This window comes from Manis pentadactyla, chromosome 7, assembly GCF_030020395.1.
Source record: "Manis pentadactyla isolate mManPen7 chromosome 7, mManPen7.hap1, whole genome shotgun sequence".
NCBI lineage: Eukaryota > Metazoa > Chordata > Mammalia > Pholidota > Manidae > Manis > Manis pentadactyla.
In genome coordinates, this window is record NC_080025.1 from 3976435 (window position 1) to 4003077 (window position 26643).

The 26643-nt window shown below is 51.4% G+C and overlaps 3 protein-coding genes across 4 annotated transcripts in view; 1 reads left to right on the top strand and 2 right to left on the bottom strand.

The window, feature by feature from the left end:
• LOC118918920 (uncharacterized) overlaps nt 1–26643 on the top strand; it is a 127621-nt gene that overhangs the window by 50552 nt on the left and 50426 nt on the right. The window lies entirely within an intron of this gene.
• Nucleotides 4179–5063, bottom strand: LOC118918923 (beta-defensin 103A-like). The gene is made up of 2 exons (XM_036898252.2): nt 4908–5063; nt 4179–4418 (listed from the first exon to the last, which is right to left on the bottom strand). The coding sequence occupies exons 1-2, from the start codon at nt 4963–4965 to the stop codon at nt 4267–4269; spliced, it is 210 nt and encodes a 69-aa protein (XP_036754147.2). The 5' UTR covers nt 4966–5063; the 3' UTR covers nt 4179–4266.
• LOC118918921 (sperm-associated antigen 11A-like) lies at nt 12291–14016 on the bottom strand. Its single transcript, XM_036898248.2, has 2 exons — nt 13869–14016; nt 12291–12494 (listed from the first exon to the last, which is right to left on the bottom strand). Exons 1-2 carry the CDS (start codon nt 13921–13923, stop codon nt 12325–12327), a joined length of 225 nt encoding a protein of 74 aa, XP_036754143.1. The 5' UTR covers nt 13924–14016; the 3' UTR covers nt 12291–12324.

The window sequence follows — 26643 nt, forward strand, 5'->3', positions numbered from 1 at the left end:
GCCCGTTTGCCGGTCCTGGGCAACCTTCAGTCTGTCCACTCGGCTTTTCCTGAGAGTCTGGGCACAGACCCAGGCCAAACGAGGGGCGAGTTCTGTCTAATGCAACCCTCCTGGGTCCCTCCGGCTCCCGGGGATGAACAGGGCTTGCTCACACCCAGCGTCCCTGGGGGCTGTGGCGGACTTGCACAGCACAAGGGGGGCTTTGCAGCACAAAGGGCTCCTCCCGGCATTATCAGTGGGGGTGGGGGGCACTTCCTGTGAAAAGTCTCAAATTAACCAACATCCCAATGTGGCATTTCAGAGAGACAGACATCTATTTATATATTTGTCTACTGACAGATTAAACATAATTTTAGGTCTATATCTCTGTCTATATAGGGATGCAGATATATTATTGGTCTATTTGGGGGCAGATTTGAATAGCTATTAAATAAACTGTGCACTGGCAGGCAAAAACCTATATATAATGCAGGGGCAACTGTGATAAGTGCTCCAGTGAACACCACAGGAAGAAGCAGGATCCAGTCACTCTCCATGTAAAAGGTCACCTTGGGAGGGTCCGTGCTTCGAGCAGGACAGAGGGGTTTTTGAAAAGAAGCATCAGGCTGTGCTCCTGGGGAGGGGCGCCCAGGCCCACAGGAGGAAGGCGTGCTGGGGAGTGACACAGCGGGCGGGGCACCCCCTCCGGCCCGGAAGGGAGGCCTGTTCCAGGTTCCTGGGAGAGTCACTGCGGGCTGCGTCCTTGTGACTTTGTTGTTGTGTGTGGCTGGCAGGCTTCCTTGGGAGGGCATGTGCATTCGGTTCTGGCCACCTGTTTCTTCCAGGCCACATGAGCCTGTGGAAAAACTGAATTTGAAACAAAGCCTTCATACGCACTGCCTAAATTAGCTAACTATTTTTTTCTTTTGCTGCATTCCTCTCCTCTTTTGAAAGGAAAGGGCAAACATCCTTATTCTTAAGGAAAAATCCCTCATAAATCACAATACCACTTACATACATTTAAAGATGACAGTAATTCAAGTAAACATCACTGAATATGTAATCAGTAGTCACATTTCCCCAATCGTTCCAAGCGTGGCTTTATAGCTGTCGAGTCTATTCCAATCCATTTTCAATCTAGATTCACCCATTGAATTAGGTCATGAGTTAGGTCTCTATGTTTCTGAGGAAGCATTCTGAGGGAAATACCACACTGTGGTAAGGTTTTGAAGTTAAGGAAGTTGAAGAAGTTGTGTAAATTAGTAGTTTCCATCCTTCTCAATTTGATATCCCAACTCCTACTGCTTAAAATTATTTTAAAAGTAACACATTGTCACTTAAAAATTCACCCATAGAAGAGGGTGAATTTCTCCTGCCATCATTTTCCAACTCCAGAGAACCACCAATAGCATTTTAAAAACTTGTTTCTGTAATTGAGATATAATTGATACATAAAATTATATTAGCTTCAGGTGTACCACATAATGGTTCAATATTTGTGTATATTGTGAAATGACATCACAGTAAGTCTAGTTAACCTCCATCACCACACATAGTTACATTTCTTTCCTTGTGATGAGAACTTGTAGTATCTGTTCTCTTAGCAACTTTCAAATATACCATACAGTATTAACTATAGACCACACTGCACATTACATCCCAGGACTTACTTATTTTATATCTAGAAGTTTGTACCTTTTGACCCTTCACCCATTTGGCCCACCCCTCAACTTCCCCAACTCAGGCAACCTCCAGTCTGCTGTCTGTATGAGCTCCATGCTTTATTAGGTCCCACATTTATGTGGCTTTATGTGGTATTATGCAGTTATAAGGTAGTAGTCTTTGTCCGACTTATTTCACTTAGAAAATGCCCTCACGCTTCATCCATGTTGTCACAAAAGGCAGGGTTTCCTTGTTTTTTAAGGCTGAAAAAGATTCTATCGTATCATATTTGATTTCCACCAATTTTCTTTATCCATTCCAACTCAGGTTGCCTCCACATCTTGGCTGTTGTAAATACCGCTGCAGTGAACACGGGGGTACAGGTGGCTTTTTGAGCTTGTGTTGTTTTTTCCTTCAGATTATAGTACTTTTTTCTGCATACTTTTGGCCCCGCCTGGATCTCAGTGTATCTGTGAAGGCCTTCTAGATGAACATGCAAAACTGGTCAGAAATCTGAGAATCTCCGTGAAGCGTGTCACCCCTGTATCCCTGGGGAAGACTTCCGAAGGAGTAAGCACTGTCAGCATGGTCGCATGAGGGCGTTGGGTGGGTATCCCACCCGGAATCCCCGGCTGCAGCTGTGCCCCTCCCTTGGGGGGTCTGAGCAGGACCCCTTAGCTGTGCTCCCCGGGGCATGAAGCCCGGGGGATCTCTGCCCATCACAGGCAGGATGCTAGCCAGCTTCAGCAAGGAGAGCACACCCAGCGAAAGCATGGGGTGCCTCACCAAAACCAGAGATGCAGTTACTCCAGGATGCAGGTAAGGGCTGAGCTCAGGTAAAATCTAAACAAGTTGGCTTTCACAGGCTCCGAGCAGAACAAGGCTGTGCATGAAGTGGTTATCATCATGCCTGGGCTGAGAGACCCACTCAGGCCTTACCAAGCAAGGTTTCTCAGCCCAGAGGTCCTCAATGCTAATTCACAAAAGCAGTTTTCATTGTGTCCCATTTCTGTAGGGGGGGCCGGCTTCACGGGCTTGTGACAGCCCCCCAGGGCCCTGCTCTCAGAAGGGGCTGGTGCTTGGTTTAATGCTCTCTTCCACCGTCTTGGCATCCTCACAGTTCCTCCTTTGAACTTGTGCTGCCCAGCAGGAATGGGGTATGCTGTTCGCTCAGGGCTGCAGGCCCAGGCCCTGGCGGGGAGGACCGCCTGCTGGGGGACAGGCGGCTGGTTGCGCAGAGCCTGGCATCCCTGGAGAGCCCTGGCAGCACAGGGCCGAGGGCTGGGCCGCCGGACTGGCCTTGAGGACGCTGACAGTGGGGGTGGCACCAGAGCCCCAGGACAAAGGATGGGCTCTGTGCAGGCAGCCCCCAGAGCTGTGTCTGCGTGTCTTTGGGGCCATCCCTGGCCCTCTGCATGGATGTTACCTCCTGGCCTAGCGCATGGGAATTGTGCCTGCCATGCTCAGGCACTAAACTGTGAGCAAATTATCACAGAATAAAAATGTGCCCAGGGTCGCTGCGACCCAGCAGACTGGAGACATGGCCTCACGCACCTGCCTTCCCTCCACAGCTGCATCCTGCACTGCCTGCTGTTGGCTGTTGGTCTGACTCTGGCTGTAAGCCCGCAGGAGGGCTGTGCCCCCAGAGGTTGCTCCTTCTCTGATGGGAGGTGGGCCAGGCGCTAACCTCTGGGTGTCTGCTGCCCCTAACCAGGAGCCTATTCCGGTCTGTTCCTCAAGGTGCCTTTGTTGGGGGCTGGGGTGGAGATGCTGGGCCTCCCCCTCCATTTGCTGGAATCCTCCCACGTCACACTTAGTGAAACCTCAGGGCCTTCAGATCACGGGACGTGCCTCTGTGCTCAGGGCGCTGTGCCGGGCAGTCCAGCCATGATGGGGAAGAGGCCCTTGCCCTTAAGGGTCATGCACCCAAATAGGAGGGGTGGAAATACACAAACGCATGCGATGCAGAAGCCAAGCAAGATCCCTACACGGAGCCCTCAAGCGGGAATTCCGCGGGGAATCAGAGGACAGAGCATAATTGCTTGGGAAGTCCGCTGTGCTTCAAGCAGGACGTAGACTGGGAGATGGCCCTTGGGTGGGGACTAGATGTAGAGCTCGAAGCCTCATCATGTGCCAGGTCCCAGGTGAGCCGGAGCAGAGGCATGGGAGACAGGCAAACGGGGTGCCCAAGGGAGAGCCGGGTCCTCCCCCCCCTGAGGTCCCAGGACGGCAGATTACTGCGGTGACACCCTCCTTGGGGCACGGGGCATGAGGCAGGGTGCGTGCCCTGCTGGCTTGAGGCCCTGGGTGTGGAGGACGTGAGCACAGAGAACATTTCAGGAAGAACAGGAATCCACCTTCACTGGGCGTGAAACTAAGGCGGAGGGACGAACCCGAAGCAGCCCTGGAAAGAAGCTCAAGTCCCCTTGTGGGTACCCCGTGTTTGAATTAAACGGGACTCATTCACACTTCCTACGTGGCCTATTCAGTAATGACTACGAAATAACCAGAATTTAGAAAAATAATCAAGCTTCTAATTTTTTTGAAAAAGAAATATTTAATTTGATTCTGCTTCCACCACTTCAAGGAGGCCTTCTTGCACTTCGCGGCACTGTCACCACGGGGCTAGATTTTCTTCTTCGTCCGGCAGCATTTCTGGCCGCGCGTGGAGCAGTGGCCTATCTGCTCCTCCCTGGGGAGGCAGGTGGACACGGCGCAGCGGCCATGTCTGTATCTGCAGTAATGCCTTTGTACTCTACTTATGAGTCCTCCCTGACCTGCAACAGAAGCACCAGAAGGCTTTAAGGGAGGCTTGGGTGTAAGTACAGGCTCTTGGAATTCCTCAAATAGCTGATCTGCGGCCTTTCTTTTATTCTATTTATGTTTTCCTTTCTCTATAAAGTCAGGAGGGAATTAGGAAGGACTGAGTGACCAATGAACTCTGTGTCTGTGGGCTACCGCTCAGCCCGGAGCCGCGGGGCATCCCGTGGCGCCACGGTGCCCCCCATCCCCCCTGCAGCTTTGTGGCATCCTCCTGTCAGGCTAAAGGGTTAACAGTCTTTCCATGAGGAGGTGGCTTTTGTGAGCTAATTAGTCTCTTAATCAGAAAAGAAGGGAGGCCTGCATTAAGGTTCTTGGTGATCCTCAGCAGGAAAAAAAAAATTGGTGGTGTCTGTTCCCCTCTGCTTGGTCTGAAGTTCTCGGAAGAACGGGCAGGGCCTGCCTCTGACTCCTAGTCTCAGCATCTCATTCCCAGCCCGTCTTACCTGGCACGGGCATCAGGAGCAGCACGGGCAGCACGAGGAGAAGGTAGAAGATCCTCATGGCCGGCAGGCTTCGAGGCTCACCGGCACAGGGTGGACAGGCCAACTTCTTCCCTTTATAAAGGTCCCAGGCGCACGGCCCCAGGTGGAAGCCAGTGACGGAGGCAATTCCTGCAATAGTCCAGTGATGATGGCATGACGTGTTTCCCGATGCTTCAGACCTGTGCCTCTAACCACACGGAGCACGCCCCTCACCCAGGCGGTACACGCCTAAAAGATGATGTAAAGTAAACTTGACATGGGTCCACGGCCGTCCTGATGGCCCCGGGCTCCGGGGCCTTGGCCAGGTGTGGCCCGGGTCTGGTTGTAGGTATCGGGGAAAGTCCCGCCTCCTCCTGGGAGTGGTCCCAGGGCACGTAGCCGGCAGCTGCCTGGTCTCCTCTGTGTGCCCCCTGTAAGCTCTCTGCCTTCTTCCTAAAGTCCCGGGAGGGTCTGAGGCCCACCTGGGAGCCACACTGGCCCACCTTGGACATTCCAGAATCTGGGGTGAACTCAGGCTGAGCCATACCCTGAGCCTCACAGGCGTGCCTGAAATTGAGATAAAACTGGATGGGCTTTCAGGCAGTGAGGAAAGGGAGAGGAAGTGGACAGTCCCCGCCCCATGCCCCTTGATCCCTGGTGGCGTGCTCAACTCAGCTGGAGGCAGCTCACACTTCACCATCGTCTGAAAACTGCCAAATTCGTGAGTCAAGTTGTCTCATTTTTCTTCATCAGAGGGAAACAATGCTGGGATGACACCCTGGCGGCCTGATCGCCGCCTCGTCCGTGCCACTCCCTACAGCAGTGAGGCTCGGAGAAGACACAGCTAAGAGCTCTGGTTACTCATGGCTTCAAGGAAGTCCAGGGTGCAGGGGACCTACTGTGGACAGATGCCGTGTTTAGAGGGATAACTGCCTCCTTTTTAATTATTAAATATTGAGGAATCCAACCCGTGGGCTATACTCGTCCACAGACTGTGTGATTGTGAGCCCGGGGCACCAGGGCGTCACTCGGCTGCTGCATTGAGCGAATAACAGCCCTTCCAGGGTGTGTTAGTGCAGGAGTGTGAGTTCAGGATCCCGGTGCACCTGTCGGGTTCTGTGAGCAAACTGGACACCTACTTTAGGGAGGGAAGTACCTTGTGCTTGGGGTGGAGGTGAGATGTTTCCATGGCGACACACATTTCCTAAGAGGTGCCTGGGGCCTGGACTCCACGCCATTGCCAGAGATGATGCTCTACCCACTCAGGATTTTACCCTAGCAGATGCAGAGAAAATGCTGGGCTTTGGGGAAGGGCCATAAAATGGAGTGATGCCCTGTCCACATCCTGCACCAAGCCTTCACAGAGAGCCCCTTTCAGGGGTCTCAGGTCACACATCCAAATCCCCCCAAATTGCGCTGCTTGACTTTCCTTCATGTGAGCACTGTTGTACCTCCTGAGAACATCACAAGAACAGGAGAGAACGAGACAGTGCATGGGGCCTGGGCCCTCTCGGGAGAGTGAGGAGCCCGTTGTCTGTAGCAACCTCCTGGGGTGGATGGGGTGGGCAGAGTGCTGGGAGCGCGGATGACCTCATACAGTATTCCTACTGCGTCCGGCTGGGACTTGAAGGGCACATTCTTCCATGTGTGGGCACACCGGGCTGAATCCTGCTGGGGAAAAAGAAAAAGGTCTCCTGAATTACTGCAGCTTTTGAGAAATGTTTGGCTATTCTCCGTGTCTCTCTTTGTAGCTTAGATCACTCGAGGGTGTCCTTGTCGAGCAGGGAAGTACCCAGATGGTCGAGACCGCACCGTAAGGAAAGATGAAAGGGACAGATACAGGGCTCTAAAAAGTAGTTCTCTCACCGAGTGTTTTCAGCTCCTGGGAACAGAGGGAACAGGGGCCACTCTGTCCCCATACAGCTGCCATGTTGCCGACATCCACCTGTCCTTGCTTCTTTCCGCCTGGCTGTTGCACTTTGCTGGGTGCTGCTACTCAGCTCCACGGACAGCATCCAACACCATCACCGTTGGTGAACATTCCTTTTCCCCTTTAACAGACTCTTGTTTCTCTTCTTCACTTGTGTCTGTGTCTTAATGAGAAAGTAGACACTCAAATCCCATATTGCTTTCACCATATGTGTATGTGGAGGTATTTTCAAACTAGGAAATTTAGGAAGGATGATCATACAAGAGAAATAACCCCAGAAGAGTTAGGAAACAGAACACCATCAGGTCCAAGGGGTGTGTAACACACCGATCTGAGCGCATTCACACCTCAGCAGAGAATTCTCAGCCAGTGTGATTGGGAGGGTGGGTCAGAGGATTTCAGGAGACTGCACGCTGAACCAGGGGCTGTTATACTTGTGGTGACGAGGAGATAAAGAGGTGCACTTGAGAGCTGGAGCCCGATGGGGGGTAGAAACAGAGGTCAGGAGCTTGAGCAGGAGTCGGGGCAGAAGTGTGGGAGGGAGCAGGCCTGCAAGACTGGTGGTGCTCTGGTCAGGCAGGGACAGGGGAGATGGAGGCACCAATGAGGACAGAGCATTAAGGTGGTGACCCCGGGGAAGGAGAGCGAGCCAGGCAGAGGTGTGACAGCTCCAGACAGGCTCCAGCTAGTTCAGGCCCTGGCAGCCTGAGCAGGGAGGTAGGGCCTAAAACCAACCTTTCCCAGAGCCTGAAATCAACCCACCCGAGCTGGGGCTGGTCCCTGGGGCCTGAGGGCGAGAGCAGGATGAGAGGAAGAACATTAAAAATGTGTATGAGGCTCCCCTACTGCCCTCCTGCCCATATGACAGCCATGTTTTCATTTTGAGCAGAAGGAGCGTACGTGACACCTTCCTTTCTGTGTATCTTCTTTGCTCTGATCAGGTTCCTTGGCTGTATTTCATGCTCAGCCCCAGAGACCCCTACCACCAGCACCCCCCCCCTCAGCCTGCTGATGGCATCCTCAGGGAGCTGTGAGGTGTAGGGGGTTCCTACAAAACCATCCCCAGGCCCCAGGCCAGCCCACTGGGAGGGGGGCCGGGGCTGGGGGAGAGAAGGCGAGGAGGGGTGGGGACCCAGGAAATCATCTAAAACAAAAGGCTTCTGTCACTATTATTTAATCAGAACTGGTCCTTGAAGTAATACACCCAGTGGCTCTTGCTGCAATACAACGGGGAAACCTTCCAATGTTTTACACACAATGACCGGCATCCATTGAGCCGTAATGTACCCAACACTGTAATTGACACTTTGATGCGTTTTGGGGACACAAGGTTGTGTATCACAATCTGGATTTTAAGCATGAGGAAGCAGAGGCTACAAGAAAGGAAGTAAATTGGATGGAATTCAGGTTTGGTGCCCAAGTCCGTCAGGCTCACAGACGATGCTAACCACCCACCGTAGTACTTGAGGTCATTATAACCGTGCCCCAAATCCACCTTTGGGTCAAAGGTTTTGGCAGCCAGGTTTCCCCATGGGAAGCCAAATGGCCGCCTGCGGTGGGGGGTGAATGGGAGTCCAGGGAGCTGACGCCTTCCCTCCCCCCACAGAGTTGCGTCACCTTGGATGCTTGGCAGGTAACTGCCCCATGGGGTGCCCTCTGGGAAATTCACGGTAATGGAGCACCAAAGAAGTGCCATCAAATGACAGGCTTGGCACCTCTAGCTCAATTTCCTCATCTGTACTTTGAAAAAATATGTTAATGATTGCATACATCAGAAACCAGGAAAGCTTTCCTGTGAAGGACTAGACAATAAACACTTTCAGGCATTGCCGGTCATATGACCTCTCTTCCAGCTACTCAGCAAACACAGTAAAAAACAATATGCGAACGAATGCGCACGGCTCTGTTACAGTAAACGTTATTGACAAAAAGAGGCAGCCGCTGGATGTAGCCAGCGGGCCCTGGCTGGCTGACCCCAGGCAGACATTCGCAAGACGAGGGCGTGCAGGAGGTCCCTGAACCGGGCTCCGGTGCCCCTGCTCTCGCTGTGTTATCCCCTTTTCGTGGTCCGGGGCTGGCCTCGTTCCCAGCAAATAGAAGATGACAGAAGTGCTGGAAGCCACTTGTGAGATGATGTTATAAAAAGAGCCATGGGTTCAGTCCCGGAAGTCCTGTTGCTCTCCCGCTTGCTGACTCTTAGGGGACCACCACCCTGCTCGTGTGGTTATGAGCACCACGGCTCCCTGCCCGGGAGAGACCCCTGGGAAGGCTGGGACAGGGTGCACTGCTCTTCAGAGGGGCAAGCTGCATCTCTGCCCAGTCAGTCCCCTGTAACTTCTTCAGAACGGGAATTTCTTGAAGATGAGGGTGCTCCGTGTCACGGGCTGCCTTGCCCAATTCCCTGACATTCCCACTGAAGGTCTCACTTTACTGAATCTTGGTATTTGCCTCTTCCCCGGGGAGATGGGCAGGCTCCGGATAGCAGCCTGCAGACCCCCCACAAAGCCACATGGAGAGCCCGTGATGCTTTCTTCCTTCATGTCGGTCTGTGTGAGTGGCCTGTCTGGCTATGACCACCCCCAACGGCTCTGTCTTTTTCCAGTCGCTTTCCCCTGCCCGATGGATGGAGCCCAGTGCCCACTGGCTTGCTCTCTGCCTCTGTTTTCCTCTGTCGCCCTGCTGTGTCTGTCATGATCTGCCTTACCGGGTGCTATCTCCACCACTGTGTGGTGCCTGCATGCATGCTGTGCCCGGCGGGCAGTCTCTCAGCCTCTGCCCCTGAGGAGATGCAGTGGTCAGGGTGTGGGGTGTCTCTCCACATCAGAAGTCTCTTCCTGACAGGCAGCAGCATGTCCAGGTCATAGGGCCACCCTCTCCTGCCAGGGGAATTTCCTCATGGGGAACCTTTCCTCCTGGCCAGGCAGGTGTCACCAGTCCTTGCTACAAAGCCCCACAATGACACGCATTGAAGGTTCATGGGGAAGAAGGTAACAGAGGTGAAGCAACCCTCATCTTCCACAGAGAGAAGAGCTCAAGCTGGGGTCCCTATCTTGTCAGGACTGACCGTCCCATTCTCAACTACCAGTGAGGGGGCACAGGGCAGGTGTGGGGGTGTTCTCTCTGTACGAGGCAACAGCACCCAAACTGATGTGGTCAAAGCCATGTTTTCTAGGGCAGCTGATTCACGTGCTTAAATGACCATCTTCTTGCTTCATTATCTACGGTAACAGAATTTCAAGATTTAAAAGGATCTTCCCAGTCATGTAACACATGTCTTAGATACGCTGCCTCCTCTGTCGTCGTGAAAACTTGCAGTGTTGGCAAACTCGCTGCTTCTAACCCCATTCAATTTTCCGCTGCAGTGAACATTATTTCACTTTTCTCCATATTGAGCCCAAAGGGGCTTCCCTAAGGCTTGCCTGGTTCCTCTCTCGAGCCCCAGTTGTCAAAAAAAATCTCCCTCCCCTCTGCCTTTCTTCCCTCCTTTTTTAAGTAATTAGATTGTGTTTTCTCTATTTTGTGTTGTTTGGTTTTTAAAAAACTTTTTCCTGCTTTGTGGCGGTGTAATTGGTAGAACTGTGAGAGGTTAAGCTACACGGTGATGACTGGGTGCGCGCGCACACCGTGAAAGGTGTCCCCAGCCAGTTAACCAACATCCATTCCCACATCCTCATCTTTAACTTTTTGGGAAAAACCTTCTTCCTTCCTGTCTAACCTTGAACTCCAATTGCAAACATGTCTTGAGTGGCAGACCCAGGCCAGCAGCTCAGACGCTGGTGATTCTGGGGGGAGGGAGGTAAGGGGCTTTCCTTCTGGAATCAGGGAAAGTACTAATTCACTGGACTTCAGTTTTCTTGCACTTCTCTAAGGAGATTTCCAGAAGGGTCAGTCAAACATTCTGTGTGTGCCTGAAAGGTCTGATGCAGGGGGTTTAGGGAGTCTGCAGGGCCTGGGTGAAGGGGAGGGACATGGAGGTCCACCACAGCCCCTCTCCGTGCTTCTGGAGAGGGGACATCCCTGCTGGGTGGAGGTGACAGTGGCAGGAGGCCAGGCCCTCAGAAGAGTGGTGGCTGAGGGGCCCCCCCGGAGGGCGCTCCGGGGTGCCTGACCTTCTGGGGCCGTGGCTGTCAGCCCTGCAGGCGTGGGCAGGTCCCTGTGCCTTTAGGAGGACGGACGAGGACCCTCCCAAACAAGGGAGTCAGCCCCCACAGGTGGTGCCTGGGGCATGATGTGCATGTAACTCACTGGGGCCACCTGGCTGGGGGATGTAAGTTTGCCTGGTCACTGCCCACCGCCCGTGCTTCTGCAGGTTCCTGCTGTGACAGCACAGTGACCGCCAGGAAGAGAAGCGTCACAGGTGTTCCGGTTCCCTCGGCCATGCCCTCCTGTGTGCGCACCGCACCCAGTGCCGAGCACCGCGCCCAAACGCCCGGGGCCCTGCGTCACCGTGGCTCTTTCCCGCCACCGGGCCCAGCAGACGTGTCGGTCATTCAGGCTTGCTTTGCAGCCGGCCGGGCTTAGATTCCCAGCAGCTCCTTTCGTCGGCCAATTGGACCAGCTTCCCAATCAATGCACAGCAATCAAAATAGTGTGCGGCGCCGAAGAGGGCAGCGCGCCCTCTGGTGGCCAGTGCGCGTACGCACGGGCTGCCCGCCTGGCGGGGGAGCCTCCGCTCGGGGAAACCGTCCGCACGCGGGGGCTTCGCGCCTCTTGCAACCTTGCAGGGGGCTTCATAGGACCATGTGCAACTCAACCACCTTTTAAGCGGGGAGCCCTAGTCCCCCTCCCAGGCAGATATTGTTCGTACCAGGTCCCCAGCCCTGGGAGGAGGGGAGAAAGGGCTGCATAGAGAGGCCTGTGGCCGAGAGAGGTTCCACTCCCCGCAGCCCCACCAATCTGTCTGACAATAGAAAATAAAAAGCAGGAATGAGTTTAGAAGAGCCTGGGGAGAGGCCCAGGGTGTTACATCCAGACCGGAACCCAAAGGTGTATTTTCTAGGTGACTCTTAAAGTAAGCACAGCTTATTCTTGAGCAAACTGAATTCAACCAGAAATACCAAAACAAGGTGTCTTATCGAGCTGTTAGCCTAGAGAAAGCTTGGCAGGTGGTTTCATACATCAGCACATTCGCTTTTACTGTGTTTTTTTTTTTACATTCCTTACCTGTAAATTGATACTCACTACTCTTTGGATGACTGGCTCAAAGATAGGCTGTGGATAACATGTTTGAACAGGACCCAGAAAAGGGCACCGGGTTATGAGCTCAGGAATCTACACAAACAGGAGCCCTTACTTCATTTTAGTTGCTCAGAGATACATTCTTCAGAGGCAAAGTAAACAAGCTTTTAGGACAATTCTTTCTTCAGACCTGCAGTCTGGGTACTGGATTCATTCAATAAGTATTGTGTACCTGCAATCTGCTGCCATTCTCCCCAGCCCCATCCCTCCCGCCTTCCGGAAGCATCCATTTCAGGTCTCTGGCTTATCTTTTCTTTCTTCCTCTGTGTTTGGTATACAGCACCTATTCCAGGGGTTGGAGCAGGTTTCACCTTTTTTCTCACCAGAAAAGCAGAAGAAAAGTCTGCAGGCTCCGTGTTGCATAAGGCAGATGATATTTCGCATTACAGGTGGAACATCCCCTGTTGATACAATAGAACAGAATTGTATTGAATTCATGTCTCACAGAGAATAAAGGGTGGCCCCAGCCCACAGCTCAACTCCAAATGTGTATTATATTCTTGCAAAGTGAAGTTCCAGTTACGAGGTGGGTAAGTTCCAGTCGAACTGGGCTTCTGCGCCTTAGCTTTAAAATAGGGACAATAATCGGCACCCCAGAATATTTGCAGGGGAGTGTATATTTTATCCTCTCTTAGTATGTTATAAGAGGGTTCTCGACCTTCCTGGTAGTGGGTGTGAGTTACGCCTCAGGGGAAGCACAAGGGGTTTGCAGGACAGAGCGAATAAGGAGCATGGGACTCATGGCTGACGAAATTGGAAAGCGTTCTGATTCTCAGCTTGTGGCCCAATTCTCAGTTTTATATACAACAGAAAGGAAGAAAGCCGTCCTCTTCACCATGGCATGAATGACCACCTGACGTACCCATAAAGAAAGCATTTTTTGTCACAAGAAAAACATTGTAACTCTGTGGTGATGGATGTTTATTAGACTTACTATGATCCTGTTGCAACATATACAAAATTGGAATCATTACATTATACACCTGAAACTAATATAATGTTATATGTCAATTATATCTCGGTTTTTTAAAAAGCTTTCTATTTGGGAATGAGATGGTTGAAAGAAAGGTCTTATGCCGGGTCAGCACATGCCATCTTTCACGACTTAATAAAAGCAAAAACCCCACAAAATACCCACAGTGTTGGTCTTGCAAGGTTTAAAAGACAACCTTGAGCAAGGTCTCAGCTGCACTGTGTCCCCATCTCATTTGGCTGTCCTGGCTGGGGGGACAGCGATGGGACGGGCCTCGCCTCTAACCAGGCAGGAGAGCCAGCCCAGGGCTCTAGAGGCCCAAGTCCCATCTCAATTCTTCCAGTAACTATTTCTCCTTGGGCGATTCGTTGAACCGATCATGCCTGTTTTCTCGTCTGTAAGCCAGGCCCTGTGTGAGACTGGAGGGGTACGACTCTAAGTGTGACAAGCTCAGTGACTGGTTGGTAGGGACACAGCAGACCACCACGAGACCCCTGGCCCCTTCCAGTCTGACATCCTAGGACTGTGATTTCCTTCTGAAAGCTTTTCTGGCTGTGCTGGGAATTCTTCCTGCTTGTATCAGAGCAAAGATGCCTTTCTGTCTTGGGCTGTTACCCTGATAACTCATATCTAGCTTTTAAAGCACTCTCCCCTGGGCAGCTACAGGTGGTCCGGAGCTGAGCCCCGGGGGCCGCTGCACCCACTTCCAGCACACAGACCCCAGCCCCACACCTGCCCCGTGCTCTGTGGGATCCTGCACGACAGCCAGGAGCAGCCTTCCACTGAAGCACGGGACAGTTACCTGAGTTCATTTGGACCAGACAGAGGAGAACGGCACAAAGAAAGCGGGCCTTCATGTTTCAGGCACCCTCAGGTGTCCCAGTTCTCCCTGCAGGAAAGCAGGTCTGACGAAGGAGTGGAGGGGGGCGGCCCAACAATGACATTTATAGGTTTTGAGGACACTAAGCAGGAACGAGCACATTAATCCACTCTGACTAAGGCTGTGGGCAAAAGGTGTTATGGAAAATACTGGAAAACCTGGACTGGATCGCTGACGGAAGAACCAAGCGGCCCTCGGAGGTCTTGGAGTGTCGAGGCTTTATTTCACACCGGTGGGCTCAGAGGGGAGTGACCTCCCAAAAGTCTGAGCCCCGAACAAAGGCAAAGGGAGCAAAATGTATAACTTTCTGCTCCCGTATCTGTAACATTCGTCTGTGCACAGCAAGCGAGCAGGCGAGGGGGAGGGAGTTCAGGGAGTGAACCTTGGGACTCGGTGCTCAGCAGAGCGGGAAACCACGGGAGTGTTTCTTATTGTTTGTGTTGGGGGGAGGGACAGAGGGGAGCCCCCCCCGGGCTAGATTGCTGTCCTTGTACATCTTCCCCTATCAAAGGTACTGGACACTATTCCTTTTGGCCTAAAAATAGACTGTCTTCTTGGTATTCAGAGAAGCAGGCTTGACCAGTAACTCGGTACCTGTAATTGGTTGAGGTGCAAACAGAACCCCCTTGGGGAGTGGTACTTAGCACCAGGTGTGTGCCAGGCGATGGGCAGGCTGGTGTGCGAAGGCAGGGTCCCTACCTTCAGGGGGCTCCGGTTGGGCCGTGTCCACCACCCTGGAACCCTCGGGTACCTCCCTGGTGGAGACCCCGCAGAGGGAGGCCCGTGCGCACCAAGAGACGTGGACAAGCATCGTCCACTACAGCGCCCGCAGAACACACCCAGGCATGTGGGACAGCCGGGAATGACGTGTCCTCGTAAGCCATCCCACCACGCCGCAGATGCACACAGCCTGGAGGTGCCTCTCGGACACTCCGCATGAGAGCCAGAGAGAGGGGGCGGGACACAGAAGTCTGGCAAATCCAATCTACGTACCAGAAGTCGGCGTGTGGCCTGCTTGGGAAGAGGGTGGTCTCTTCTCCCATTACACAAAGTTTTTTCACCCGAGGAGGGGACTCCTGGTGGGAGACACTGGGAGCGTCACCCAGAGGCCCACCCGACGGGGAACCAGCAGGCGGGGCTTCACGAGGAGGGCGGCCTTGGGGCAGCGGGTCTGAAGGACATTCTGCGCGGTGACCCATAAAGGATGCTTAACATGCCTGCCGACGCAGCTCCCTTCTGCTGCCCCTGGATTCTAGCTCCAGCATCACTTCGATTTACTTCTTTTAAAACTCACTTACTAGGAAGTGTAAAGCATGTTTTCTTCCCTGTGTCGGGGGCCCCCCGTCTTCGGGGCAGCTGACACTAGCTTCTCTCAGCCCCTCCAGAGCTGTTCTATGTCCACATCAGCATGTATGGATCGCTACTCCTCTTTGTACCAGCAGACCATACAACTTATTCTGGACCTGCCTGATCTTATATGTAGATCCTGGACACTATTTACGTAGGTGCATGGACAGCTTTCTCGTTCTTCATAACAGCTGTGCTGTTATGTTTCTTGTACTTACCCTGTCCCCAGGAAACATATCTGACCACGCATCTTACCTGGAAGATGGATTTTGAAGAAGAGGTAGGCGGTGGTCCCAGACTTTGGAGGGAAGCAAGGGACAGGTGGGCCATGTGGGCATCCGGAAGAGGCCAGGACCAGGTGGCCACCTTGGAGATCCCAGGTCCAGAAAGATTAAGCAAAGATGTCCTGACAAAGGGCCTGCTGGTTCACGGGCCTTTCTGTACCTGGTAACAACAGCTATGAAACAGGACTTGAGAAGATTTGTAAACTAAAAGCTGCTTTTCTCTTTGCTAACAAAAAGGTCACCTGTGGGTAACAGTGAGCTAAGTAATCATAGAATGGTTATCAAGATGTATGTGTGTGTGGGGTAGGTGTGGGGGGTGTCAGATAGTATGTAATAGATCTGTTAAAATTTGAAATTCTTTTTCTATGGAACGTTCATTCTGAACACATCTCTGAAGCCTCCCATTGTGAAAACGGCAGCATGAGTCAACCCTTGAGAAAACTGGCTTCCACACCAAGAACACACCCTAAGTTCAAGGGCTGCAATGGCTGATTGTAATTCTGAATACACCTTTGTGGATGGAGAAAGTGTAGCTATGAGATACAAGAATTCTGTGACAAAAACACGGGAGTGAATATAAACAAAGGTATGAGCCATTTTTTAGAAATCCCTTAGTACATAAGACAAAAGATATGTTTTATACTTTGTATTCTTTTCTGCTATTTATACTGACCTGATTTAGAAAAGATTTAAGGCAAAGGTGGATGGTATATTTTTTCTAGCAGTTCAGCCACTGCTCAAATAGTTCTAAATTATAGTTTGGAAATTATTTTCTGTACAGTTTGGGAATTGTATGAGCTGTGTTGGAAAATCAGCTCATTTGGGTAAGAAATAAATTAGCAGTATCAGGGCTTATCACCCACCTTTTCCTTTACACCTGAATCTACTTCCAAGCCAGAGACAATGTCAGAATTCTTGGGGAGAATTTCATAAACAGTTTTGGGGAATCAGGCATGCCATTCCAAAGGACGGCAAACTAGAAAATCAGGCTCATTGAATAATCTCATTATTTCAGTCACAGATTCACAGGCATAATTACAGGGTTGAAAGGGAACCAAAGCTCTGTTTGTCCCAACTTCCGAGTCCCTTATGCTCATATAGAAGACGGTACGAAGAGGGCTTGAAAACATTTGATGGTAGCAAAACATTTTTATATATTGAAAGAGAACCTGGATATCATTCAACAATAATTAGACAAACAGCCCAATTAAAATATGGGCAGAGAACTTGAATAGACATTTCTCCAGAGAAGACATACAGATGGCCAACAGGCACACGAAAAGATGCTCGCGTCATTGACCGTCAAGGAAATGCCAATCAAAATCACCAGGAGTTACAGTTCTGTGCACTAGGGCCGTGAATGAAACAGTAGCAATGACACAAGGGCGTTGTTCCCGGGGTTTTACAGAGTTTTCACTTCTGATTCCAGTCTGTTTCACTACATGAGGCTACGTAGGGTTTGGCCGGGAACCCTGGGACTGCCCACACCCGGGTGCGGGGCAGAGCTGCTTACCCCCACTCACTCGTTTCTCCCACAGAGCATAAGCGCCATGCAGGCAGGAGTTTTGTGCGTTTGGTTCTTCACTGTATCTTTAGCACCTAGAATGGTGCTTGTTATGTAACAGGAGCTCAGTCAATGGCTGTGAATGAATACATGTTTGCCAGTAGAGACAGACTCCAATCCACACAGCATGCATAGGAAAAAAAACTGCAAAATAAAGGCAATGGAATAGTATTGGGAAGATTCAGCAAAACAACCATCTTGGGGAAAAGAGTCATTCTCCAGACACGTGGCTAAGCCAGGGAGAAGGTGGGGCAAGTAGTTATCATTTTCCCATAGCCCTACACCAAATTCGTGTCTCCTTTATCTGAAGATATTGCTCATGTCACTCATCCAATTCTAGGGGATTTTTTGGTGTATCAAGGAAGAGGCAGATGCTGTGAATGAACTCAGTTTCCTTTTACTGGGCACACTGATTTGAATTTTTGTTCTTATTACTAAAAGATTCCCTGGATCCAGTAAAGTCATTTCCTGTGCCCCAAAGATAAGGGGAGTCTGGGTCAGAGCAGGCCAGACACACAGGGCAGAAGTGACCACCACCTGTGTGGACAGGAAGAAAAGATTAGGTGTCACCGTTAATAAAGTCAGAGGAAGCCAAATGGGTCATGGTTGACTGAGTCTGCCCACCCGGCCCCCCGGTCCAGCAGCCCTGGGGCAGTGAGAAGGGGACAGACTTCCTGATGACAAGGAAGCGTGGGAGATGAGAGTTAGAGGGATCAAAGCTCACAGAAGGCTTCTGGGGTGCAGCGGGAAGCCAGGACACGGGGTGCGCGTGGTGGGCCTGGAGAGCAGACAGGCAGCCAGGCATTTAGCAACCTGCTGGACCTACTTTAATGACCTAAAAGGACGTGCTGCCTGAAGGATCTCCTCCCACCAAGGGCACAGCCGGTGTCCATGAAGCGTCACCCACTCGGGGCCCCGCACTGACTGGGCTTCTGGGAAGAGCCCACCGCCTAACAAACAGGCTTACGGGCTCAGGACTGGCCTTGGGCAGCCACGATGCCCATTCCCCCAACTCCAAGCAGAACTGCGAAGCTTACCCCACAGTAGTAGAAAAACATCCATTTTTACCTGTTTCCTAGAAACCCTCAAGTAGGTTTCCAAATCCCTCTGTGCATCATACTTTTAATGTTTTGCAACCTAATGCCCAGGAAGTCCTTTCTTAAATTAAATACGTGACTTCCCTGTTACGACTTAAGTCTCCAAAGAATATTTTTGTCTGGATTAAAGACTTTCTCTATATATAAAAACATATTTAATGTTAGTGCATCAGTTTCCTCTTTTAAATGTGAATTTAAAACTGAAGAGGTATGCAATAACTTGACGGGGTATTTTTAAAGATGAACTAATAAAAAATCACCAATAATCTTGAGACCACCTAAAGGTTTGTGTTCCTCCCTGATGTTCCTTAATTCATTACCACTTTCTAATGTACCAGTTATTTTCCTTACAAATCCTAAGGACTATCTGTCCCCCTGTTAGAGGTGAACCACTCCGGGGTGTGGATCTGGCCCTTAGTGGGACCCCTGCATCTGGAACAAGGCATGGGGCATAGTGGATGCTTACAGGGGATTTGCTGAGAGGAGGGAAGGGAAGCTGACCTCCTTGGGGAGACACAAGGACTGTGATCTGCTTGGATGCGATTTTTGCTGGGAGGGCTCCAGTTTCTGTGCCGCCTGCTCAGTTACATGGAAGCTTCCTTTAAGCAGTCTCCACATATACACATAAGCTCCCCCTTTCTCCCCTGCCCAATCATTATTTTAACTTATACCAAAAACTAATAAAAAGCCTCCTTTCATAAATGTTTGTGCTGTTGCTTAGGAGACATTGACCTCCTAGAGCAAAATCTTGGGGCCTCCTGGGTGGAGGCCCCCTGGCTGGAGGTCCACCCTGACCCCAGGCCTCTGACGCCCAGCCTCTCCCCAGCTGCAGTGAGGGACCACTGAGACCGGGGGCGTCCGTTCCTCTTTCCAGTCTGCCTGTTGTCTCAGGAGGCACCGTTTTCTTTCCCGGACCGCCTATCATTCCGTACCCCGCAGTCCCCACCCGTCTCAGGCCCCCTCTGTGCCCGGCAGCAACTCTCAGTCTGCATCTCCCAGAAACCTGCGTGCTGCTCAGCTCCTCTCTCTGCCACCAGAAAGCTTCCTCTGGGGACAGATTATAACTCGTGCACCATTTGATTCTTACCTCGTCCAGTCTCCTGGAATCCATATGTGTCCATCCAAGTCCCAGACGATGTCTCGGGCAACATAACCCCTCCCGCCCATGCCCGTGCTCCTTCTCTGTCCCAAGCCTGTGAGCTCCGGCTCTTTAGTGTCTCACAGAACTGCCCACCTTCGTGGCATCGTCGCCGCCTTGGTCACTGAGCAGATGCCCCCCACTGTCTCCACCTCTGACCTGGTGCTGCCACCTCTCCTCTCACACAGTTTTAATCCATTCCTATTCCTTTCCTTAGAATAAACACCCCAACATTGAAAATATGAGGCTGCCACTCACCCGGAGCACCTGAGACCCTTCTTAGGTTAGCTTGTTTTCTCTGACAATCTCACCTCATGTCCTACGCCAGCCTCACTGCACTTTGTAGTGCGTCCGTCCCTTGCACACTGCCTCTGAGTGCTGTGTGTACTTAGCCAACTGCCCTCTCATGCCTCCCTGCCTTTCTACAAACCGTACGCTTTGCTGGGAAATCTCTGCCTCTCTCTTTCACTCATCAGCTTCCTAATAATCCTCTAAAACCTTGCTCAGATTTCCCCAGGACTCCTTCCTTATTTCTCTTCTCCACATATTGCCTTGGACATATCCCCACTATCAAATATGTGGCATTTTATGGTTTTTACTTATTTAGGTGTTTGTCACCCCGCCTGTTCATGAATACAGTTCATTACACTTTTCAGTGCCTAGAACAAAAGTAGGGACTCAAAAAATATTTTTACCATAAAAGAACATATTACTTGAATGCTTTCCTGTGAACGTTTATTACATCCACACCTACCAGCAAAAACGGTATGACTTTGATGATTCCGTGTATCTCAGGCCAAGTCACTTTCTCTAAGATCAAGTCTACAAGATTGTGTATAAGCTGATTACATTTTTCTTTTGCTACAATAAGATTCATGTCCCGTCTTTCAGATGAGCCTCGACTCCTCAGCTCGGCCCTTTCTCCAAAAACCCTGTATCTGGACTGATGACGTGGTCCGGAAACAGGCAGGTGGACGAAACTTTGGCCCCTCTGTCAGCAACTTTAGTTCGGATGTAAACAGCAGGCATCTTTCTTTCTGGAGCAGTAGCCTATTTGTGTTTCCATATAATTACAGTATTCTTGACAGTAGCCTTCACTTCTCTTGCAGTTGACAATTTTGAAATCTGCTTCAGGTTCTGTATAAGGAAATATCCAACGTTAGCATCTTACCGTCATCCCAAGAATCAGGCAGTGGTCATTTTAGCCTCAAAGGATGTGGTGGAGGATGGCAAGGGAGAGGAAACTGATATCTTTTCAAGTTATTTTAAAATCGATTTCCCTAACTTTCTGCTTGTCCCATCTGGGCCTCTGCCAGTAGGAAACGGAAATGGGCATGCACCTTTTCCTGAGAAGAGGTCACAGTTATTTCACCTTCAGACAATCCAAACCCGTCCTGGCCTTCCAGCCATTCAACCTGCATCTCTTGCCACCAAGATTTATTCTAAAAAGTTAATAAAACTGGTGCTGAGTTGAAATGAGAGGGAGTAATATTAGAGACCCTGGAGGAAGGCAGTTCTGAATTCACACAATTTTCCTCCCCTTTAGGCAGCTAGTGGTTTTGAGAAAGTTACTCTTCAAGGGGCTGAGATGCCCTTGGTTGCCAAGGACAGATGATACACCGTCCTGCAAGTTTGTGCGAGATCTAGCAAAGTACTTGGCATGCAGTGGGTGCTTATTACATATGACTGCAAATCATTATTATAGTAATTAAATTGGTCACAGGGATAGGAGTACAGAATAAAGAATATAGCCAAAGATTTTATAACATCTTCCTATGTTGACAGATAGTAACCGCACTAGTGGCGCTGAGGATCTAATGATTGAAGATTTAATAACTGTTGAACCCACGGTGTTGTATACTCGAACCCATATAAGATGGTATAAGAAAGAAATTGGTGGGAAATACTTTGGTCCTTAGAAGTCTCTGGCTCTAGAATTTTCTAACAAGTCAGTAAGGGCAACAAGAGGAAAGATGGCATGGTCTTTATGACACCATTGGGCCCGGCTACAACCAGCTCTGTTATCCCTGAGGGGAACCCCAAGAGCCTTGTGCAAAGTGGGAACAATGAGAGTCCTTACCTCCTAAGGCTGTTGTGAAAATTAAATAAACTAATTCATGGGAAGCATTTAGAACAGACCAGCATGAAGTGAGAAGTAGCAGCTATTGTTATTCTCATGACAGCGTCTTAGTCATGTGCATGGCCGCAGTAACCCGTACGGCACAGTGACCTCCCAGCATGAATCTCCCGTGACAGTAAAGTTCATAACCGAGCTTCGTCCACTGAGCAATTTCTTTTCATAAAACAAAACCAACTTCCTTGATGACTCAAGAAATTGTTATTGAGAACCTACACTGGGCCAAGTCCCGTTTTAGATGTTGGACTTGGAATTTTCTCCATAGTATGTACTTTTCCAATATAATCCTATCAAGTGGCAAATAGAGATATAAAAATAGGATTATAAAAACGGTAACTGGCCTCCACTGCGTAGGGAAATTGTTAATTTCTTTATGGAGAAAGTTCTCTCCCTTTGTTGCTTTTTCTCTGAATGAGGAATGAGGTGGTTCTCGGCGCCTGTATCCTAGCGATTCCCTCTGGGCGTGGTGCTCGACTGCCCTAGGCAGCCGCATGCCCAGCTGCACCGCACGGAGATGCGTGTGGAAATGAGATTCACAAACAGCAAGGCAAGTAAAACCTCAAGAGCGTGAGTAACACGCAGAACGAGAAAAAGGGTATCTGAGGCAAGAGAGTCGTCTATTTAAGGGAAGGCCAGGGACAGCTGCTGAGGATGGCAGCGGGAAGACCGGGTCACATTCTTGGAGGACCAAGTCGGTGAGCGGAGAAGACGGTGCAGGGATTCTGCAGAACGGGCCGTGCCCCTCGGCCCCGTGCGGCCATGAGGACGTCTGGAAACGCGCAGGCCCGGCTCCCCTCCCGGCTCCGGAGCGCCCCAGGGGCCTCAGCTCCCCATGAACCCAGTGGGAGTGACAGAACCCAGTGGTGCTGGTGCCATCATGGCATTACGGTATTTCCTTCCGGACTAGCGAGTCCCTGGGAGCCGAGGAAGCCCCCGAGGCCCGGAGGGGAGCTGCGGCGCCGGGGAGGCCCCACGCCCTTGTCACACCCCCTGAGCTTCCTGCCTTGTCTCCCGCTTCGGCTCAGGAGTGGGTTTGGGGCGAAGGGGGCGCCCCGGGAACTGTTGACGCCCCCAGCCCTGGCAGATCGGAGGCCGGCGGCGGTTTGCACCGACTGGCAGGGCGGCCGTGGGGTCAGGCCCTCCTTCCGCGGGCCCCTGCTGCCCCGGGAGCCTGGGGGGCCCGCCAGCACCCGGACCCCGCAGAGGGGCAGCTCCCGGCCCAGCCGGCGGAGGGCGCCCTCGGTGGCCTGGCCCCGGGCCGGCTGGGGGAGCGCAGCGATCGTGGACACGGCCTCAGATGCTCTGCCTCTTGGCCTCTTGTGCCCCCAGGATTCCAGAGCCCCGGATGGGCTATGTGGCCCCCAGGAGCGCTGGAGGCCGGCCTTCCTGCAGCCCCGCCCGCCTCCCGTGCCAGGGGCCACCTGCTGCCTCACTCCCCCCGGAAGGGCGCCGTGCGCGGCAGGAGGGAGCGCCTCACGGGGCGGTGGGGCCGGACCCGTTCGCCTCTTGCCCTGGAGTGCCTTCCCCGGGTTCTCTGGGGTCCTCGGCGCCCTGGGGGCTCGCATACCTGGCTCCCCACGGCTCTGATTAAGGTCAAATGCACAGCAGAGGACTGTCAGCCTCTCCCTTCCTGGGCCAGCGGAGGGAAGGCCCAGGTCAGAGCGGCTGCGGGGAGCCAGCCTTAGTTCCAGACCCGGACTGTGCACCCCAGGACCCCCGGGAGGGTGGATCCCCCGCCGAGCCTTCTTAGCACGAAGACCACCACCACGAGGAAAGTTTTGGAGGGGTTGGGGGTGTCCATCCTCTCGGCAAGCTCATGAGGGTGCACACACGAAGCATGGCAGTTCTTTGTATGTAATCATGCCTCCGCGAAGCTGGAGAAAAAGACCCAGTGGAGGATGGAAGGAATGGGTTGGGAGAGGCATGTGTGTGTGTGTGTGTGTGTGTGTGTGTGTGTGTAAGAGACAGAGAGAGGTGAGGGGTGGGGGGCACTGAGCCTGCTGCTTCACAGAGCCAAGCTCTTATTCCCTGGGGTGCCACCGGCATAGTTGTTGAGACCCCATAACATTTCCGTTCCTTCCTGACACAGACTGCCTTTCTCTAGAGAAGGGGAAGGCTACACGGATAAGAAAGAGCATTGGACAGCTCTCCCGGAAAGCTGCCTCCAGAATATTCTGTGTCATTACAAACCCCGCCAAGAGCCTCCTGCCTAAAAACCCCTCCGGGAAGGGCCCTCCCAGGGCTTAGTGTCTCCCTGGCCAGCCTGGACTCCCAGCCCAGAAATGACCTTTCAGACGGACCCTGGCCCCCAGGCCCAGGCCACATCTCTGATTTATCTGGAAGCAGCAGGGCCACAAGGAGAAGCCTGGAGAACGCAGGGAGGGATGGCTTCATGGCGCCCATGCAGGTGGCAGGATGGCTGCCTGTACAGTCCAGCTGGGGCCGTGGGTGCAGCTGGGGCCAGGGCTGCCTTCTAGAATGTCTCTACCACAGGGGACACCGGTGGATGCAGTATTTCCCACTGCGAGGGAAACAAGCACTGAACCGGTTCCCCCAAAGTAACTGTTAGGCCTGAATGCCTTGGGTGGGTTTGGTGAGTATAAAAAGGCAGGAGAAGAAAGAGCAGCGGAAAGTGGGCAGAGAGGCCAAATCGATGCCACTGGCATAAAATCATCCATTTCCCCAAGTGCTTCTCCGTAGAGCACTGTGCTATTCGGTAAAACAGTATGAAATAAGGCTGTCATGTGGATCCTAAACTGTCTTCTGAATTTATTTATTTTAGTGTAAAAAAATAATCATGCAGAAAAACAAAAAACACTTCAGGGACCACCTGAACTTCCAATCTGTCATTTCCTGAAGTTACATAGATACTTCCAAAGCCCTTCCGACGAATTTCCCCTCCCAGTTTTTCTCCACCAAGTCTCTCTCCCTGTTTCTCGGCCTCTTCCACGACTTGCTTGTCTCTTTTGACCTGCCCCCTGTACAGTTTTCGTCACATGGGGAAGTACAGCGTCTCCTCTCATTGCAAAATGTCAAAGTGGTCATAAGAGGAGAGCTAACAGTGATCATTGTGAACACTGTGTAAACGGCCAGTGCAGCTGGGGAAATCAAGGTGCAAACTTCCGGGCGTTGTTCACGAAGTGGCAGCTGGCATGCTAGCACCTGGTACATTCTAGCTGCCTCTGATGTGGCCTTGAGCGTGGGGCTTATGCCTGTCCCTGCCTAATCTCCTGACCCACGTTAGGAAAGCCATCACTCGGAGGCTTAGTTTCCACATGTAGAAGGTTAGGATGCAAGTGTATTGTGACGAACAGAAGAGAATGGGGAAAGTACTTTGTAAAATACAATGTATGAGAACAATGAAGAGGGACCCAACACAGGAGGAGAAACAACCTAAAATCGAGATGCTGTTGTCGGACAGAGCGCTCTGCATCCGGCCTTCATAGCCCTGAATCCCCTGGGGCTGTGGAGCAACTTCCATTGTGCCGTCACTGCTGTGCTAAGGTCTACAGCCCCACCCAGATACATGTTTGATTCTCAGCACTCCACGCCAGCCATACAAGAGGCCTTGGAGGTAAACAAGCAAATGCGAAGGATTCTGATTGTAAGAAACAGAATGCACTTATGAGACAACCTGAGCCATCTGAATACTGTCTGGCCATTAAATTTTATTAAGTATAGATCTATATTTTTAAAAAGAGTCCTTGTCTCTGAGTTATGTATTCCAAAGTATTTTCAGGTACAGTGACATGGCATCTTGAGTGTTCTTAGAAGTAATCCAGGAGTGGGAGTTTATCAATCAGGAAGAGATGAAACAAGATTAGACACGTGTTGAAGGTGGCTGGGTGATGGCTCCGTGAAGGTTCATCTGACTGGTTTTGGCAGGAAGGTCACAGTCCAGATGAATAGCTCTGCAGTGGTTGCATGTCTGAGGAGGCCCATAATATCAGGTGGTCATTCTTGCTTATTTTAGTGTCTATTGACATTCATTGGCTAGATTATTATTTCCCTAGGTCTTTGCAAAGTAATGATATCCTCATTCTGTCATTGCCTCCTTCAGTTATTAGCTGCACTCCTTTTGTAGAGAGAAGCTTTTCCTTGAAAAGCATGTGGCTACCCTGCAATGAAGTTTGCACAGGAAAGGCAGGTCAAAGGTTTTATTACTCCCGTTTGGGGTCCAGTAACCCGGCCCTGGGAGGGCTGCTCTCTGCTGCCATCTGCTGGACATGACCCTCCACAGACATTCGCTTTCCATCACCGTCTCCTTTTTTTCCTGCCCCCAGGTCTATGTTTTGAATCATAGTGAGTGTCTGCCAGACAAAATTGCACTTAATATCAATTTATTTTCCATTTTAATAACTGAAAGATCTGTATAGCCGCTAAGCAGAGCTTCTGAACAGAAAAGAAAAACGTTATCAAGATCAATTGATACAACTAAGGCAAAAAAAACAGTGCATAGGCTTGTGACTGATAAGATCCTTTTTTTTTTTCAGTTCAGCTTTTAAAGTGTTGAAACCCGCACTTAGGCTGTATCGCTGTCCTCCCTTAGCACAACCAGAGGGGTCCCACTGGGGGCTCGGGAGGCTGAGGCCCTCTGTTGCGGGGCCACCTCCTACACTGGTCCTGCATTCAACAGATCCTCACGTAACCACTGGGTTAGCGGCCACTGTTCTGTCCAGGAGGCCCTGAGGAGGGCAGCTCCGAGGTCCAGCTGTCAGCGACCCTGGGGACCAGGCTCCAGCTTGGTCTTAGTATTTCACATGTTCTGTGACTTGGCATTCCATTTTTCAAACAGTACGGGTAGGTGTTGGGGCACCTCCCGATCCTGGATTTCTCTGTCCTCCAAGTCCTGGGGCAGCGAGCAGTCCCGTAACCACAGACCCTGTCTGCGTCAAGGTCACTGATCGCTGAAAGGCAGAGTAAGTCACCACGATGAACTGTGCCAAGGATGCAGAAGCAAGACTTCCGCAGCAGGGGTATTTTGGGGGCAGTGGGGAGGCTGATGTCGACTGTAAATGTGGGGATTCGTGGTGGAGCAGACATGTGACAGTGGTCTCCCCAGCACCGCCAGCCCCCTTCCTAGCTGATTGACTACTAACAGATCTTTGCCCACATGATTTTTAAAAAACA

Coding starts and splice junctions, on each gene's coding strand:
- LOC118918923 (XM_036898252.2), bottom strand. CDS start 4,965: ATGAGGATCTTCTACCTTCTCCTCGTGCTGCCCGTGCTGCTCCTGATG. Junction 4,419..4,907: donor GCTCCTGATGCCCGTGCCAG/GTAAGACGGGCT, acceptor CTTCTGTTGCAG/GTCAGGGAGGACTCATAAGT.
- LOC118918921 (XM_036898248.2), bottom strand. CDS start 13,923: ATGAAGGCCCGCTTTCTTTGTGCCGTTCTCCTCTGTCTGGTCCAAATG. Junction 12,495..13,868: donor TCTGGTCCAAATGAACTCAG/GTAACTGTCCCG, acceptor TTGTATCAACAG/GGGATGTTCCACCTGTAATG.